Source organism: Neolamprologus brichardi, chromosome 8 (genome assembly GCF_056152115.1).
Source record: "Neolamprologus brichardi isolate AB-2024 chromosome 8, ASM5615211v1, whole genome shotgun sequence".
NCBI lineage: Eukaryota > Metazoa > Chordata > Actinopteri > Cichliformes > Cichlidae > Neolamprologus > Neolamprologus brichardi.
The window spans coordinates 8,680,112-8,699,196 of NC_142111.1; the positions used below are offsets into that span (position 1 = coordinate 8,680,112).

Sequence of the window (19,085 nt, forward strand, 5' to 3'; positions counted from 1 at the left end):
GAAATCTGCAGCACCTTCATGATGCTGTCATGTTGATATGGACAAAAATCTCAGAGGAATGTTTCCAGCACCATATTGAATCGCTGCCATGAAGAATTACAGCAGTTCTGAAGGCAAAACGGGTCCAACCCAGTACTAGCAAGGTGTATTTAATAAAATGCCCTATGAGTGTATATTCTCATTTTCCAAAAAGCAAGCTACACGTGACATGGGCGAGGGTGGTGGTCATATTGCCATGACAACAAGAAGCAACAGCCAGGTGTGATTAGTGATTAGTGAATGGTCAAATAATTGTAAAATATAGGAACTCAGGGTTTGAACATATTTTATATCTGTATTTTGAACATCGTCCCATTTAAAAACAAAAACAAATGCAGTACTATGAATGTTTTCCAGGTGGGAGTGTTTAAAAATTTCCAGCATTTAAACTATATCATGTATTCTTTCTTGTTTATGATTGCTGCCTTTCACCACACCATGAGGTTTGGCTGCTGTGAAGAACTACAGACTTTGACATGGTTGGACAGGGCATCATTTGTCCTCATCCTAGTCTAGTTTTACCATAAAGACTGGAAAAAAAACAAACAAACCCTCGAACAAAACACCAGTAGTCTTCTAGTAATTCCCCAACCAAGGCAACGATCAGCAAGCTGATGTGTTAACTTGTGAGCATTATTGGTTCATTGAGCACATTTTGTTACCTTTGGAGAGGGCTTCCAAATTCACACAGCTTTTATGAAAAGTTCAGCCATTTGGTTGCTGTAGCTTAATATTTTTAGAATAGCAATGGACAATATTAATCTTCTCATGGAACATTTGGCAACAATGAATTTCCAAAAATGTGGAACTATTCTTGTAAGTTCGATTTGCAGAGTTTTTGGCATTTGTCTGGGGCAGAGTGGATAGAAAAAGGATAAAAAAGATGAGTTATTTCTTACAACAGAACATAAAAGAAGGTATTCATGAAGCCAGGAGGAGCAGAAGAGAGGGGATAAGATCAAGTAATCAGCACAAATCTCACCAGCAGGACCACCTGAGTCTGAAGAGACAAGAAACAGCCAATCAGCAGCGATTGCTGTGGTCGATGTCCTCAAAGAGTCCTCTCCTCTCGTAACACAAAGCTACTGTCTGGCAGAGGTCCTCACATGAATACTGAGACACGCATAGACAGGTACAGATGGAGGATGAAAAACTGTGTTTGCATGAGGGAGGGGTAGCTAAACAATAGAGCTAAATATGACAAATGCACTCAGCAGCAGCTGATGTTGTGCTCCCAGGTTACCATAGGTTGCTGAGGTTGCTCGTGGTCATTCACTCCTGCTTGGGTGGATGAAGCTGAAAGAGGATGGATGACAAAAGACAAAGAAAAGTGAGTAAAAGCATACATGTGTATGTCTGCCTGGGTGTGTGTGCAGAAAAAGCACAGCTAATCGCTTATATTGGCAAGTCCTGAGCAATGGCAGACTGTGAGAGGAAAGTGTAGGAAACGTCTTGCAGATACACACCCTCACACACCAACCTTGAGTATTTGTGGTTTTTTTTAAAGAAAAAACATTCTGGCCTGTGTGTCTAAAGGAGAACATTGCCCAAATGTTCCAGAGCCGAGCTCCAAACTTTGCAGGAGGAGAATGTGAAGAATGCTCTGACTCTTCTCTTCATAATGTGGAGAAATTGGACATGATAGAATCTGAGTATCAGGTTAGATTAGCTTAGAAGGTCATCCTGACCTGCACTGTTTAACCCCTTTTTATGAATATTGTCAGCAGCAGCTGTGCAAACTCACATGTGTGTGCAGAAGGTTTATCTGATGAAATGGCTAATTACTGGAAGGGGTAGCCAAATGTTACTGGAAACGGCCGTGTGTGTGTGTGTGTGTGTGTGTGTGTGTGTGTGTGTGTGTGTGTGTGTGTGTGTGTGTGTGTGTGTGTGTGTGTGTTTACCTTCAGAACACCATTCTTCCTGTGAAGTCTGATCGCGGCTAGTAGGGTCAGGTACTTGACTTTGGACGTCACTGGCTTCCATATTTTCACCTTCAGTCCTCCTCTCTTCTCTCAGATTGTTCCGTGTATTCCTGAGAGTGTCAGAGCAAAACAATACCAGTGTTTACTTGAGATATGGGTTTGCCAATTTCATACACGTCAATCTCCTGATAGACAAGACATGGGTCAGTGATCCTTTTGGATGAAGATTTGTCACAGAGGCCGATATCTGTGAGGATGTTTGTTGTTAGATTTGATTCAAACCAGAGCTGTTACTGCTCTCGATCTCTGTGGTGAAGCATTTGAGTACGCTGTGTGCTCCTTCTGTGTGTGCGCGCGTGTGTCTGTGTGTGTGTGTGTGTTTGTGCATGCACTGCTTTAGTGGATGAGTTAAAACTGACATAATGACTTCAACATATGCAAGATTTCAACTTTACAAGTTAATAAGTGCTGGCAGAGCATTTTTAAGCAGTTGACATTAGTGGTAAAATGAGGCTAAAGATACTTTAAAAGTTAATTGGTATCATCTGTGACGCAGTTACATACATGAAAAACTGCTATAATGTGAAGTTACGATGTTTACACTTGCTCTGTCAGATATAAAAGATGAATTCTCAAAGTTACAATAATTAAGTGACAATTTAGGGAGCCAGCGTTTGATTTATGGCTGCACAGTAAAAATGCCCTAAAGAGTTGCTTTGAATTTGGTTGTTCAAAGGATGGTGTCCTATGTCAGTAGTTGTCACTTTTGTACATGTTTATAATCATTGCTGAGGTGGGTACTACATTTTAAAAATCATTAGGGCTATACAGGTTTAGTCAGCTAGGATGACTCGAATGGAAGAAAACTGTTTCCTAGGTCTCAGTCTGTGCTGCTATATGCATAGTATGACCTACACTGTGGTTGAATGAGGTATGGTGTGTTGCATTACTTCCTCGTTGAGCTTGCTGGGCTGGAATGATGGAACAATCCTGGTCATACTGCTGGGTTAAAAACTGGTAAGCAAACATGTAAGCTGCTTTGTGAACCTGCCCTTACAACCAGAGTATGTTAAAGGACACTTGCGTGTTGTCTAGTGCTCTGTGGGTTGCTGATTAAACCACCCACAGAATGAAGCCAAAGTGGCAGCAGCAGAGAGTGGTGAAGTGCCATCCATACAAAGAGTATAACTGACAACAAGCTGCTTGAATGAGTGCTAAAACTCAGAACTGAGTTATTATTTTCCACTTCAAGTTCTGTTGTATCAAAGTTAATGGGCTTTTATTATTATTATTATTATTATTATTATTATTATTATTATTATTATTATTATTATTATTAATTTCTCTGTCTGAAATAAGGTCTGTCTTTAATAAAATTTAGGAGATTTTCCAATTTTGTTCTATAATATAAAATCTATAAAAACAAAACAAACACAATTTTAAATCTTTTACACTTCCCAAACCTGTAGTTTGCTGAAAAAAAAAAAAAGTGGCTAAATGAGGCTATGGATGTTATTAGGCCTATTAAACATCATCGCAGTCATTGACTATATATAAAAGATGGCCACATGGTAAGTTATTACTTAATGTTATAGTAGCAAGCTGCTACATAAATTGCACAATGCACATACGCAAATAATTATTAGTAATTACTGCTATGATGAGCATTTCCTCTGTCACCGTGTTGGTTTTCTAGATGTGATTAGAAAGGGAGGGTGTAACTGTGGAACTCCACGCTCATTGGCCCTGGTATATGTGTCTGTGCATGCTTTGTAAACACAGTACTATTTTCAATCACAACGATTGACAAGTGAGAAACTAGTACTGTGTTTACAAAGCAAGTTTTTTTTGGTTTTGCTTTGTTTTTTTATCCAATGTGACCCAAAATTAGTGACTGAACCTTTCTAGAAAATAGTCCACAAAGGTCAAGACATAAAGCCATTTTCCCATTGATTCTGTTTTTTGCAACCACATCTAATAGTTGGTCTTCAGACAGACCTGGAAGTTACATTCAGGTTTTATATTGTCGGTGGTCACTACTTATCACTAAAAGTGGCCTCACTCCTAACCCCCCCACCCCTTGGATCTTATAAAGGTGGAAAAAAAACAAAAGGCTGTGAACTTGTTTGCTTCTACTATTGGAGCAACTGCAAGTTTTACTGCATCCAAGATTTTTTATCTCCAGATGTGCTTATTTATAGCCCAATATTGGTGATAATTCATAAAGATGATCTTGTTGTAAATGTCACAAACTTCACATAAAGTTTATTCTAAATTCAAAAACCTACAAAAAAAGTCTCCTTTTTTATATGAAACAATGAGTAATGAAAAAAACCACCATCCCTGCAGCACTCTATTTACACTTTGGCTCGGTCACTCTCTCACACCCTCACACAGACATTAAATGTACACTCTCCATAAGTTAAACAATACTGTTGTCATGATTTTGCTCCTCGGTGAGGTTTATGCAGACATTTATTTATATTTCTAAGCATGTGCTGACTCTGTCTTTAACTTGAACTGTGCTTTTTCCATCCCCTGAAATTAAATTATTCCTGACAGCTCTCCTTCATGGTCCATGTTACCCAGCATGTGACAGAAATACAGAGAGCAAAGATGTGAGCCAAGCCAGAGTTTACGACCTTTAACCAAAATGAAGTTTTTATTAAAGACTCAAATGTTTGTGGAACAGCGAGGGAAGTTTATTTTGGAGAACATGTTCGATCATGACGTACATTTCTTACATTTCATACTTATATTAGATTTGGTACAAACCCTTCACTGTTGATATTATCACTTATTGGACTTGTCTTCTGTTTGACACTGGCAGCTTTAATTTGCCACTCTTCTAGTTGTTGATACTCTTGAATGATCTAATCTCAAAAGACTGCCATGTTTGCAAGCCTCATCTTGAAACTTGGCATGTATAATAAAAATTGTGCTTCAAATTATTATGTGTGCAATCACTTTTAGCATTTATTGCCTCTAATGAACAAGGAGTGACGTTTTGGCTCAATTTTATTTTCTCTCTACTGACCTCTTCCCCCGTGTGTATTAAACACATTTCTGTCAAGACCACTAGTCACAATAAAAATGTTATTTCCATCTACAGCTGTTTATATCTGGAAGTACGGCCCTCTGCTAGGACCTTCCACCATGCCATGCACAAGCATGGAAAGATGCAGAAATGAGCAGGGGCATGGGAATGCACGGTAGACCTGACATTGATTAAGTTGGTACAGCTGGTACAGCATGAAATGGAGGAGGTGGGTTGCAAAGCAGATTGCAGAGGAAGCAAGCCAAAATAACTCAAATAGCAGATCCAGAACCATCATCCAAAAAAGCTCTCTGTAATTCTTTGTGTTTTTTTTTAAAATAATAATTAATGAAGGTAACGTGCTGAAAGATGTTAAAAAAAGACACAAGCCAGTTTACCTACCTATGATAAGTTCCTGGGTCAGCGATATTCCACGTCACCTCTTGCCCAAAAAAACCCACATGATTGCCATCCTCTGTCCATAGTCCAGCTGAACCATCAACTGATGCTGTCATTACAAACAGTCTGTCAAACACTTCAAGGACATCCACACATATCAAAGCCCTTTTGTGAGCCCTCCAAGATTGCAGCAGTGGAGGTTGTTCACAAGTTGCCTGTATGAAGAAAACTATGTCAAGTATATGGGGATATGAGGTGCAATACACCAGGTGCAATCTTATTCCCAGCACACCTCAGGTTGGATGTCCACTGCAAAGGAAGAAATGTCCCAAATCTGAAGTGAGCCCGTTGTGTCACCTGAGACCAGAATGGTGTTTTTAGACTGATCTGAGTTCAGGCTAAGCACACGCTCACCTGGCTGCTGTGGAGCGTAGAAATGACCTGGAGGGGAAAAAGAAAAAAAAAAAAAAAAAAAAAAACACAGAAAAAATAGACTTGTGCTCGTAAACTCATCCAAGCATAAAGTACTAAGTACAATCTAAAAGAAATTTGCTTGTAACAATAGGCTTGGATGTATCTTTATAGGCAGTTAAAAAGTCTGCCGGTTCACTCAAAACTGCATGCAAGCAAATCTATTTATATTCTGTCTTTGTACCATTTTCAAGAATTCTTTCTTCACTTCAACAACAAAAGTACTTCTGAGACAAACTGCAAGCCCTTCAACAGATTTTAGTTGTCACCTGCATTCCTCGTATGTCATAATTTCAAATCCCCCTCTCTGCTGGAAGCATGCACAGACACATAGATACATATATAAATCTATACAGACATACAGTTCACTCACATGCACTCATGCAAGCCTGTACCCATATGCAGTGGTTACAGTGCATGAATCCCACACCACTAAACACAGATGCGATCTGGAAAGAGACATAGTTGTGGGCTGCCAGGAATGGTACCGGCTGGCAGCCAAGTCGACAGTTCAGCCTAACTGTCACTGCCTGCAAGGGCTGTTTGTAAATCCTTCTTATGGGAGGAGGAGAATTAGAAGTGACAGATGATTAAGAGTTTTTATCTTAGATTAATGTTTTCTAGTGCAGCATCTTTTTTTTTTTTTTTCCCCAAAGGACCTCACATCAATCTCTTCTTTAAGCTTTTTCTTGTGCATCCCACTCACCATAACTGTGATTCTCATCAGTGATGCTCCAAAAGCACAGCCAACCACCCTGGGATGACACTAGGACACCCTGGTTTCTTAATTGTTTCCTGCCAGCTCGATGCTGAAGGAACAAGATGCTATCCACGGGGAGAGCTGACCTGGACGCACGCAAGCAGAAAGAAAACCACAATCATGAATATGTCACTTTCAGCTAAGGATGCAAGATACTTGACTTCATTTAATTAACTGTCAGGAAAATTTCATGAGAAATTAGTTTGATTATGTCTTCGTTAGTTTCATTACTTATTCTTTTATACATTTATCATTCATGCATGATGATAAAAGGAATACCTTTTTTGAGTTCTGACATTTTACATCTATTTGATATTTCAATAATAATTTGCATGTTATTTAAACATTTGTTAATCTAAGCTTTTATTGTGTGTTATCGTCAATAAAGACTGCAGAGAGCCAAAGATAAATAATTTTTTACCACGCCAGCAACAAAATTTGATCTGGGATATAATGAAACATGATGTAAATTAGTAGATAAATCATTAGTAAACTGATCCATGCAGATTTGTTTCGTGTCAAAACCTGCACGTCATACAGATCAAGTTTAATAGTAAACGCTCACTGACTGCAAGACAGCACTCGGAGCTGCATCTCCTTACCGTGCCTGCGTCCCTCTCTGCAGGTGGAGCATCGGTCCTTGTGTCTCCATGCTCCAGATCACTACCTCTCCATCATAACTGGCTGTAGCAACAACGCTCAGAACGGAGCACTGACACACAGCCAAGATGTCTGATTTGTGGACACCGCTGGACTTCCAGGATGTGTCTGCTCTCACCTTCAAGTCCTTCAGTGCACGAGTAAAAGAAAGATAAAGCACAGCTTAGTGCACAAGCATTTTGGTTGAAATGATGATAACTATGTGCTTATAAACTGTGTTTATAAATGAGGTGAAATAACCTGTAATTGTCTCTTCTGTAGAAGCTCTACTTACTTCCCCAGGTTGCTCATAAAAAAAGTGTACCATGTTGCAGTAGACTTTTTTTAAACAAATTATGGATGTGTGAAGATTTTGAACTTACCAGGGGCGTATATAACGTATGCATATATATAAGTGCAATTTACTGCTTTGTGATTGCCCCTCTAGGTTTTGGAAATAAAAAATATATATAACGAAACAGACAAGCTAAGTTCTGCTTAAGCGAGGGACTTTACAGTGAGAAACATTATGTAACTGGGCGGAGGAAAGGAAAAAAGCAGCATTAAGAATCTGCTGCAAAAGCATAAATACTCAGTGCTACTACTGTTCGCTTTAACAGATGACTCCAACCACAGAGCAGATGTAACACAAGAATTTGAAGCTTGAGAATAATGTGCAAATGCAGACTGTTATATATTTATACACTGAGACCTGTGCAGCAGCATGCATAGCTGTAGGTGGATGTGGGTTTGTATTTATGTGCTGAAACTGAGACTTTCTTCACCACTGACAGGAAAACACAAGACTTCTGAATATGATGGGACAAGTTAAGTGTTACTATTGGAGGAAATATTTTCTGAGCCTAATTTGGACCACAGTCTTCTTAAGCCCAAGTTGTTGTTGGCATTCTTAAGAAAAACACTTAAATGTTTTCTGAGTCTGTACTAGATTAGTCACTATGGTGACAGCTGTTTGTGTAGGACTCATCACACTGCTTTTAACATCTGGGTAAGAAATTGTAGCAAAGAAAAAAAATATGTCAAGGCTAAAACTCTGTGAGACTAATTTTTATAGCATCTTAATATATCTGAGCTTCTTGGGTGGACTGCATTACCCAGAATCACCTGTCAATCAAAAGTTTATGTAATGCATTTAATACTTTGTTATGTTGTTCTTTCTTGACCCACAGCTAATGAATTTTTTTTTTTCCACTGCCTTTCCAATCTGAGAACCAGCAGCTACCGTCAGATGACTAAGAGTGTGGAGATGAAGGTCAGTGTTACAAATGCAGGTGAATTTAAAAAGCAAATATAAAAGTTAATCATTATCAAGTTATAGCAAAATAGTTCTGAGAACACATTTTAGCGTGTCTTTTGCTGCCTATGGAGGTTCTCAGTCATCCAGATCACAGTAGTTTTGAGAGCTTGAAAAGCAAAAAGCAAACTATTTTTTTTTCTTTTTTCTTTTGTCCCTAGCTGGCAGTCGGCGGGGAAGGTCGTCCACGAAGCCAATACGTCGCTGTGGGTGCCGCAGGGTTTCCATTTTTGTCAGCGATGCACTTCCAGGACTTCCGATCTCTGGCCTTGACCTTTGCTTGCTTGAGGGTTAGACGTCATTGTTGAAGATCGTCTTCAGTTTGCTTGATCCAAGTCTTCTTTGGAGCGTCATGCTTGATTCCCTAGTGGGTGGCCAAACCATTGCAGTCGTCGCTTCTGGATCAGCTCTTCCATCTAGGGCTGATGGTGACATTGACCACGCATCGTGCTGTTGCTGAGACGGTCACGGGGGGACACCCGGAAAATCTGATGCAAACAGCGCATGTGGAAGACCTCAAGCTTGTTAAGGTCGTGCTTGAGGATGACCCAGGTCTCGGATCCATAGAGAAGAATGGGCAATACTAGTGCGCGGTACAGTGGAATTCTGGTGATGAGGGTGACGTTTGTCTTACGTGCTTCATCTACCACACCTTACCTATGTTTCTATATATTCATACAAGCAGCATAAGATATAGGACATTCTGCCTTCTTCTTTCAAACTCTCAATGCTTGTCGTTCTTTACGGGACTGTTTATCTGCACTTAACCAATGCCTGATCAAACCTGATTGGTCAATACTGCAAGCCACAACAGAAAAGTTCCAGTAGCTCACATTCTGCTGTTTGCCTACAAATTCAGCGTGTTCCTGTGACGATTAGACATTACTGCTTTTGGAAAACTTACAGTTATCCCCGTCAAAACCACAGGCCAGCTGGTTTCTTGCTGTGTTGAATATACACGTTACATATAAGGTAGGTTGAATATAATAATTTTAGGTGCATTTGTGAATGCTTGTCTCTCTTTGCCGTTTGCCTTGTGATTGATTGGTGACCTGTCCAAGGTGTACCTGGCCTCTCTCACCCTATGACACCTGAGATAGGCTCTTTGAACCTGAAACAGTAAAGAAAATGGATGGGGGGGGATGGGTGTTGACTGTATAAATGGCATCCATGGAGCTTTTTATTTTTAGATAAAAGACAGAGCCGAAAAGGATAGTAAAACCAAGAGTACCAAGTCAATCTTAATTTTAGGATATTTTAGGACAGAAAGATAAACTATAATCCTTCCTGAAAATACTTTCTTCTCTGCAAAACTAGAGTGGGAAGAAAAACATTGTTTTCCAGCCTGGTGTTCAGTAACCCTTAAAACTGTATTTATGTGACACTGTGGATTATAACTTTAATGCACCCTTGATTTTACCTTGTCTCCTGCAATGCTGTACTGAGTGATGCACTGGTTCCACCCCACAGCCAGTAAATGGTTGTCATGGAGGCAGGTCAACCCAGTGACTTCAGAGTTGGTGACGGGCTCCAGCTTGTGTAAGTTTAGGCCATTTAGTAGATTCCACACCTGCTTGGGGAGTGGCCAACACTCTGATTTAAGTATTTTACACATTGATGCATTACACTCAAAATTCTCTCTCTATATAATAATAAGTAATAAGATGTATTGAACCTTAATAGTGCCATTACGAGCTCCCGTGATTAGTCTTCTGTGAGAGGAGTCCAGTGCCATAGAGGAGAGCACCTCTTCTCCATGAGCATTTAAAATGTAAAGCCGCCTCTTTCCTGTCTCTACATCCCACAGAAAGACTGATGAGTCAGCATGTCCAGTCACCACCTGCCTCAGGGTGGGGTTGTACAAGGCACAGGAGAGGTATGGACCCTGTTTAAATTCTGTCCTGAATTCCTCATCAGTCAACCAACCACCTCCTCTCTTTCCTGACAGATTGAGCACTGCCAGGTAATCTTTGCAGGCCACCACTAAATGAGGTTGCATCTCATCAGGAAGAGGAGGGCTAAGCAACAGGAAGGGGAAATTTCCATGTTCTGGGATGCGACCTGGTTGCAGACAGGGAAACTGCAGACGGAGAACTTTCAAACACTGATGGGTAGAAATGTCCCAAACTCTCAGTTCCTGGCAAAAGACGACAAATGCATCATCATTAATTCGAACATAAACAAGCTCTACCGGCATATATTCACATAAAATATACAATTATGTATGCATTTATGGTAAATCCTAATTCACTCACAGCATCTCTAGAGTAGCTGAAGATCTGCCCGACATGTTGGTAAATTGCAACATCTAGTACCGTGGTGTGGTGACCCGGCAGTGTAGCCACAGGACTTGAAGTCACATATTGTGACCACAGTCTGACTATTCGGTCAGAGCCTCCTGTAACCATCAACTGTAGGGACGCATTGTAGTCGAAACACTTGGCTCCCTGACATGAGGCAAAAGCATTAATACCGTATAGTATACAGAAGATGGTGTTTTATGCAGGTGAAAATATAAATGAAGTGGTGGTAAATGCTTCTTTCCTTTCAAAAATACATGACTGAGATGTTTGTTTTACAATGTTCAGACAGTTATTTGGAGAGTAAACCTTGGGTTTCAAAAAAACAAAACAAACAAACAAAAAAACAAAACAAAAACAAGCCATTGTGAGCAACAGAAAGCATCACCACCCAGTTTTACTCCTTTCATAGCAGCCGGTGACACTGTCTGCTTCTACTGGGTGGGACTGAACTTTATTAAACAACACATGCTGTGTTTGCTCTTCTAGATAAAACTGGCCAGTTATAACAGCATTTACTACACTGTAACACTGTCACACTAGGACATTTAATACTATATAAAACTCTTTCTCTCTTAAACAGAGTTTATTTTCACATGTCAACCTGCCCTCGTAGGTCTGTGTCACCCAGTCCCCAGTGCTGTGAAGCACAGGTCTGACTGACCTTGATCCAGATCAGAAGTGGATAACTACGAAAATCCACCTATTTTCTCTACTTTTCTTTTTCAAAAAATTTGACAGGCGGCTACAGAGATATTTCTCTCATCTGGATATTTATCTTCAATAAATAATAGCCACAACATGAGAAGTTGATTTGAAGTTGCTGAAATTGTATACAGAGAAATGCCAGCCTTTGGGGACAGTTCCTTCTTTCATCTCTAGCGTAAGTAGGACAATAATGCAAATATGTAAACTGCAAATTGCAACTTTGCTGTTCTTACTGTTCCTGCGAATGGAGACATGCAATACAATTTACTACTTGTTCTTTGTTCCAAGTTGCACAGTGAAAATTAAACAAAAATGTCACAAACAGGAAAAAGAAGCAATTCACCTTCAAAGTAAAAGTGTGCCTTTTGTTCATACTGGTAATTTAAAAGAAAACTTATAAAATATGAAATAAAGATAAAAGTTTCCCAATCACATGTTGTGGGTGTGTATTTTTATACCGGACCAAAGTGAAACTACATTAAGCTAACATTTTTTGTATGCAGACCTTTAATCACAGTTCACTTTTGCTACATCGAGCCAAACTGTATTTTGGGTGAACAATAGCCCACAACAGGCAGTGATGTTACCAGATTTTATAAATAAAACAATTCAACTAAAATGTAGAAGAGGAAGGGGAGGATACTGATTTAGACACTAATCTAGAAGTTGTTTTATAAGAACACCTTTGATTTAATTTCTTCAGGTATAATAAATGTAGCCGTTGAGGCCTGTTATTCAAAATGAAACAGGTAATGTTAATGAGCTTATCTCCTGACAAATCAATGGAGTTGACCCTGGCTTGGCTCACTCTAGCACGTAGAGGCCACATTAAAATGAAAGCTATAGCAACTGTTTTCACTGCAGATGACATATTACATGTTCAGTACTACAATAATTATGAAATATTACAAATAAATAATGCTCACAAAAGTGGTCCAACCTGGTGCTGGCAAAATGTATTTATGAAGTGGCCAATGAGTGTATTATCAGTCAAACTGACCTTGTTACCTTGTTAATTACCTGCTTAAATTTCCAAATGTAAGGCTCCTGCTTCAATGACACATTCATAAAGACCACAGATGTGGTGTTACTTTCTGACGATGTCATGATGACATTGGTGCTGGGTTCAAACATTACTCTGGTAATTGGTTCCCGGTGGATGCTGGGGATGTGTTGATAGGACACCATGTCGCTGTGTTCACCAAGATCCTGTGAGGAACGAGGGTGAAACAAGAAAAAACAGTGAGTCCAAATGATGTTTAAGGAAAAGTTGTAGTGTAAGCAGCAACTCTTCAAAGCTTCTTGCTTCCATGCTTCTGTAACAGAATTCGGTAAATAGAGGAGGGAAAACCTACTTGGAAAAAGATCCTTTGTGGACCTTTGTCTCTCTTTGACGGTTTCTTAAAAAGTCCCTTGGATGAGTTCAGGAACCACATCAGGTGGACGCCTCCTTTTTCATCCCCCAGTAGCAGCAGAGGAGGCTGTTCTAGACTCTTGGAGTGAAAACCCTTTAGATTGAAGTGATGCATTTAGTGCTTTCCAAATGGAGGCATCCAGCTAAAACAGTAACATTTCACACAAACAGTTGTCCTACCTGCACATCATACCAGTAACACAGACAGGTCGGCACACTGCGAAATCCTGGGAGCAATTATAGGACAAAGAGTCAACAATATTTCCGGGCTTCATGTGGTTTAGTTGTTTTTTTAGCAATTAAGAGTACCATATAAGTGAATTTCCTCCAACAAACAGTTTGAAGAAATAGTAACAAAGCGCAAGTCCCTGCAGTCAGTTGCTATGGCAATCTTGTGGACGTTGCCCATGTACACAGCATCAGTGGTCCAACCCCTGAATCTCCTTGTGTTTGCCACTTCCTCTGTTGGGTCTCCAGCAAGCTGGTTTAAATAGAAAAACGTGAGTGAGTGTGCTGTAATTCCACGTGGATATTAAAGTAGCAACATGATGTCACTCACCCCTAAAGTTTTGAGGGTGTGTAGGCTGCTGTTCCAGGCGGTGATCTGACCCCCCTTACTGATGCTAATATAGCGGAGTGGAGGAGGATGGGAAAGAGCAACCACACGAACTGTTGGCTCCCGCTGCAGAGCAATAAGTATGAGACAAGTGTAATCAATTAGAGAAAGGTTACAGGAGGAAAAAAGTAATGGTTGTCGAAAATAACATAACTCAGGGCAGAGAAATGGAAAAATTAAGATGCTTCATCTTTCATCTATTATAGTAATGGAACACTTTATTCATTATAATTTATAGGAGCAGCTGAGTGCACTCTTTTATACTTACATTGGTTAGATTTAACAGACCCTGATGAACCCTAGAGTTATTAAAAAGGTTTGGCAAACTGCCCTGCTTAACTCCTGCAGGGTGAAATCCAAAAGTAGCGAATGATACTATAATAATATATGAGAATATCTTCACAGGCCAGGTGAAAATAATTAAAATTTGATGAGTTCCAAGGTCTGTTTAGCTTCTTTAGCCATTTAGTGCAGCCCGGTTAGCCTGTAACCATTATGGCTGAGGCAAGAAAGTCATCACAAATCATGTGTTTCACTACTGTAACCAGTCAAAATGTCTCAAAGGCTACGTTCACACTGCAGGTCTTAATGCTCAATTCCCATTTTTTGATCAAATCTGATTTTTTTGTCTGCGTGTTCACACTACAAATAAAACATGACAGCAAATGCGCTCTAGTGTGAACCCACAAATATATTTATACTGTACAAATCATTTATTAATGGTTATTCCATTTCCTCTGTATTTCTTTTTACTGGGTAGTAAAATATAAATGTTCCATTTTGTAATATACTGTTAATCTTAAAAAGTGATGACATATTGTTTTAAGTTTTATGTCCTTTTCCAAATACTAACTTGGAGTCACTGACCATTTACTCTCTATAACTGTTTTTCCTTTAGAGCTACAAAATACTCTAATCCATTTGAGTTTCTTTTCCCCAAGTTAGTTTAAGTCATATTATAATGTTGTTCATTTTAGTATTTGGATAGCAGTTTTGCTTTGAGACTGAGGTTTTTTTTTCTGCTGTACTCAGCTCTTGCCTTTGGGAGGTTTTTGAAACTTGAATTCTCAAAATGTTAATTTTGACTAGGTAGTCTCCTAATTCTGGTAAGTAATTAGAAAAAACTGTCCAAAAATCAGACCATCTGACTACGATGCACCAGAGTTACCTTGTTATGAGAGCAGTGTCTAATCTGAGGCTGGGCCTCCAGCAGAGCAGCTGTGGGATTGGACGCCCGCTGTCGCTCAGTGTACTCTAAAAGCAAGTAGGAACACAGCTGCTGCCATTTTATTTGTCCAGTGCAGCTGATATCTACCTAGACATGAAGAATGTAAGAGTCAAATCAGCAATACGCCACTGTTGTCTTTTAATAGGACAGTCACTTCAAACCAGTAATAGATTGACAGGATGCTGTTTTATAAACTTTTTTTTAAATTGTGGATTACAATATAACCCGTATCCAGTTTTGTCAAGACTTATAAAAAAAAAAACTTTATTACTTTTTACCTCATCAAAGAATCTCTTGCACCACGTGTCCTCAATATTTGGGCCGATGACAGACTTCAGAACGTCCCAAAACTCCTCAAACGTCAATCCACGTTCTTCACTTGTACCTCTATTGCTTCCCTTCAGCTTGTGTTCCTGTGTCTCAAGTCCAGCCTTTGAACAGGTAAAAGCATTTCTCAGAAGCTGTAGGTGCTCTGGGCTCAGTTTCTCTGCAGGACTGACACCGCAGGTTGGATCACTGCAGAAAGCAGCACATCAATGATCAGTGAAACGAAAAAGCAGAAGTAGAATAAAATGTAGAGGACATTGCCAATAAGGCAGCACCCAAGCTTAACTGAGCATAAAAACATGATCATTTCTTAAGCATTAAAGAACTGTTAAGTTCAGTGTCTAACCCCCCTTTTATTTTTTTTATTTCTGATTCTTTATTGAAGCCATTACATCACTGACAGCTAGTAAAAAGCTCACCGCAGAATGAATGCAGCACTCCCATGTGGTAGTTTTGATATAACACACTTTTTTTTCAAATAAAGGGAATAAGTAATGAAAGAATATGTAAAGTTAGGGGGATGTGTTTTTAAGAAAAGCGCTCCCTGCCACCAGCAACTCCGGTGTGGGCCTGTTGCTAAGGGAAACTAACAATAAGTCACATGTCTTACCATTGTGAGGTCTTTTCCTGGTCCATTGGGGCATGCATGAGTGGTCCTTTACATCATACACATTACTTACAATCAGCAAATGGAACAATAAAATAATTAAGTAATAAAGAAGCCGTTGTCTCTGAGTTTAAACTGTGTGGAGTGGATGGAAGAAAAATTAATGGAGAAATGTGTGAATTTAAGAAGTTATTTGAAAGTTTGATACCAGTGTTCAGCTTCTATTGACTTTTCATGAATTGTTTAAGGTGGAAAAATGGACTGAAGTACAAATAATGAAAGTTAAAATGTTTTCCTACGTTGTTTTTTTTTTTTTTTTGTTGTTGTTTTAGCTTATTAGAAAATATAGGACAGAATCAGATATAAGAATGTGTTAGCAGGCACTACTATCCAGAGGTGACAAAAATCCATATCAATGTGCAAAGTTTATAAAACAGATTTTCTACATAAAGCAATCCCTAATTAAAAATAATCTTTTATGTTTGCCAAGACCAAACAAGGGGAAAGAAACTTACCAAAACCTGCTGTGTGGCACCTCTTTCTCATAAAGTGTCCACAATTTTTTTTTGTTACTAAAAGTATCCATAGTGATAGCCCGATTCTACCTTTATCACAGTCTGAACTCTTAAACTCTTCTTTTATCTGTATTTTATGGTGAGCATGAAAAAAGAAATGAAGAAAGAAGCCAAGACTTCTGTATAAATGAGTTAAGTCGACTCCGCGATCCTGGCTGTGCCTTGAGCCTAACCATGCGCAGTCGTTGTTTCTGTCCACTCCTCTCGCTTTTCATGCAGTCCTCAAACAAAGCCTGTTGTCTTCAGACAGGGAAAGAATGTCCACATCCACAGACGCTATCGGTCGCAAATGTTTGACCACACCGACAAAAGATAGTCAACACATCTCTGAAGAGACTGCCAAGGAGACCTGAGAATTTCCAAAGTCTATTTGGGGCAACAGAGCCACAAACCCCACAGACGTGCCCTCTGTGGGTTAATCATTTAAAGAAGCAAAGTTATTCACCACCAAGAAAAGGCTGAGCTTTCTGAGCTTTATCAAGAATCTATGTATATGGGATATAGTTTCTCCGATCAAGCATAAGTAGGACTGTCCAGAAATCCTAGATATTAAATCAGGAACATCTATATTCAAAATTAAGAGAGGGTAAAAGCGAAAAGTCATGATATGGTGGCATATTTTCAGCTATTCTTACCGTTCTTCAACTGATGTAATTTAATCATTGCCAGGCAACCAGCAGCAGTTTGGTTCCTTATAATGAGCTATCAAAAGTGCTGTCTTACTATGTTTAATGAATATACTCAAGTCCCAGTGTTTCACAGTCTGCTGAGCAAGTCCTTGAACTTGATCTCCTTTTAGGCTTGCAATGTCATTTAAAACAACTGTGAGAAAAACAGGAGTCGTCCCAGGAATTATTAGAAAAATATAGTTTCAAGTTATTTAACCCCCAAAAATTATATTTACAAGAGTAATAAATGTTGAGCTCATAAAAGAGGTCAAAGAAACAAAACTGAACTCAGGCAAAGACTGCAAACTTAACGACCCAAACGACTGCTACAAACAAACATAACTGACCTAAAACATGAAATGACATACAAGGGTATATATAATGGCTGATCAGACCATTGTGACACATGAGGGGTAACAAACAAAACACAATCATAAATCACAAACGATGCAGTACAATCTAGTTTGTTAATAAACTAAACACCAAAGAATTAAATCAAAAACCCCATTAAACCCTAAACTCAAATATTTAATTAAATACAAATACTTTGTTTTTAAAGTAAAGAAAACACACATTCTCCCCTTCGGCAGGAAGTGGTGGTGTGGTCCAATTATCTTCCTTTGCATTTAATGGTTTCAAACCCTGGCTACCATCTTTTGTCCAGCAACTCCCAGGGATGATGGCAGGTAGGAAATGAAAAGGTTAAAACGTTAGTCAAAAATCAAAGAAATGAAGTAGTATGAATACATAAGTAAACTAAATGTGCGCACTTACAAATAGAACAAATGTATCCAAACCAATCAATAAAGTTATTGGTAACTAAAATGTATTACTATGTTCAAATGAAGAATGAAAATACAAAAGTTACAGACTTTAGAGTGTGGCCACGGGTTTGGCCATCACAGCAACCTTCTTCTATCCCTCTGATAAAAGAGTCAATAACAGTCAAGAAGTCAATGGAATAGAAGTGATAATGAATAAGCTCAAAAGTACTGACCCACTGAGTGTTTTATAATGCACGTAAAAAGTAAAAATAAAAAGGGACAAGTGGAAATGATAACACATATGTTCATAATTATATTATTAAGTACCCCCACTTTGGTTTTGGTGTGTCCAGAATGAATAACCTGCACAGGCAGAAACTGTTAGAGGAAACATTATGTATATGCATTATATATAATTTAAAATATGATATACTGTTAGTAGACATAATTAAAAACTACCCAGAACTACTCATCCATTGTCTCCCACTCGTCCTGTCAGGGAGACTGAAGCTTAACACATTCACACCAATTTAAGAGTCACCAATTAACCCAACCCCACTAACTGCATACCTGCATAACTACTACCTGGACGCTCCGAAACTTTCAGTTGTACGCCTTCTACCCATAAACCCCTCGGTCGATGGGGTTTATGGGTACTGTAGTTCCTTTATCTACATGGCTTAAACAACCCGACGTTTTCACACGCACACACAAGACGTAAGATTCTGAAACTAACACAAACATCGACATGGAGAATTAACTACAAACTTGTAAATAGCAATTTAGACCTCAAAAACACAAATATGGTAGTTAAAGCCATAATTTGAAAAAACGATGAACTGACCTATGAAAGCTACTCAGGTACTCACATGTTTGATCCCGATTTTTTTCCAGTTTGGTTAAAATCCATAAATGCATGAAAATTCGTGTCCAATAGACATTTCGTGACTTTTTCAGGAACTGCTGAGAGACCAGGTCGTGCATCCGGGTACTGCCACCAGATGGAGCCAGCCACGGTTGCAATGATGATCTTGGCTATAACAGCTGGATTTTTTTAATTTAATTTAATTTTGTTTTGTTTTGAAAAAGACACTTGCCAAACGTTTTTAAAGATTTATTTTTTAAGTTATTATCAGTTTCTTTTTCAGGAATGTGAATACACTTTTGTAGCCTATGAAACAACTATTTCCCAGTGAACAGTTTTCCAGCTGCGTTTTCTCTTTTCCACTCACACCAACAGAAGGCAGCAATAGGCTGTTGCTCAGCATAATTATAGACCCGCGATCCGCCCTTGTT

At 39.0% G+C, this 19,085-nt stretch overlaps 1 protein-coding gene across 1 annotated transcript; it reads right to left on the minus strand.

Annotated features, from left to right (window-relative positions):
* Nucleotides 1-1,062: 1,062 nt before the first annotated feature.
* LOC102776219 (cilia- and flagella-associated protein 337) lies at nucleotides 1,063-16,368 on the minus strand. The gene is made up of 18 exons (XM_087845379.1): nucleotides 16,298-16,368; nucleotides 15,127-15,364; nucleotides 14,789-14,935; nucleotides 13,564-13,686; nucleotides 13,314-13,485; nucleotides 13,185-13,231; nucleotides 12,946-13,098; nucleotides 12,611-12,799; nucleotides 10,838-11,029; nucleotides 10,258-10,719; nucleotides 10,003-10,152; nucleotides 7,231-7,415; nucleotides 6,575-6,714; nucleotides 5,690-5,838; nucleotides 5,401-5,612; nucleotides 1,941-2,071; nucleotides 1,283-1,335; nucleotides 1,063-1,152 (listed from the first exon to the last, which is right to left on the minus strand). The coding sequence occupies exons 1-18, from the start codon at nucleotides 16,366-16,368 to the stop codon at nucleotides 1,063-1,065; spliced, it is 2,904 nt and encodes a 967-aa protein (XP_087701505.1).
* Between the last annotated feature and the right edge of the window lie 2,717 nt (nucleotides 16,369-19,085).

What these genes read in the sequence shown, in the direction of transcription:
- LOC102776219 (XM_087845379.1), bottom strand. Translation starts at nt 16,368, where the DNA reads ATGGATACTTTTAGTAACAAAAAAAAATTGTGGACACTTTATGAGAAA. An exon ending in GACACTGCTCTCATAACAAG is followed by an intron (nt 13,687 to 14,788) that starts GTAACTCTGGTG and finishes ATTGCTCTGCAG; the next exon opens with CGGGAGCCAACAGTTCGTGT. An exon ending in GGAGGAAATTCACTTATATG is followed by an intron (nt 13,232 to 13,313) that starts GTACTCTTAATT and finishes AATTGCTCCCAG; the next exon opens with GATTTCGCAGTGTGCCGACC.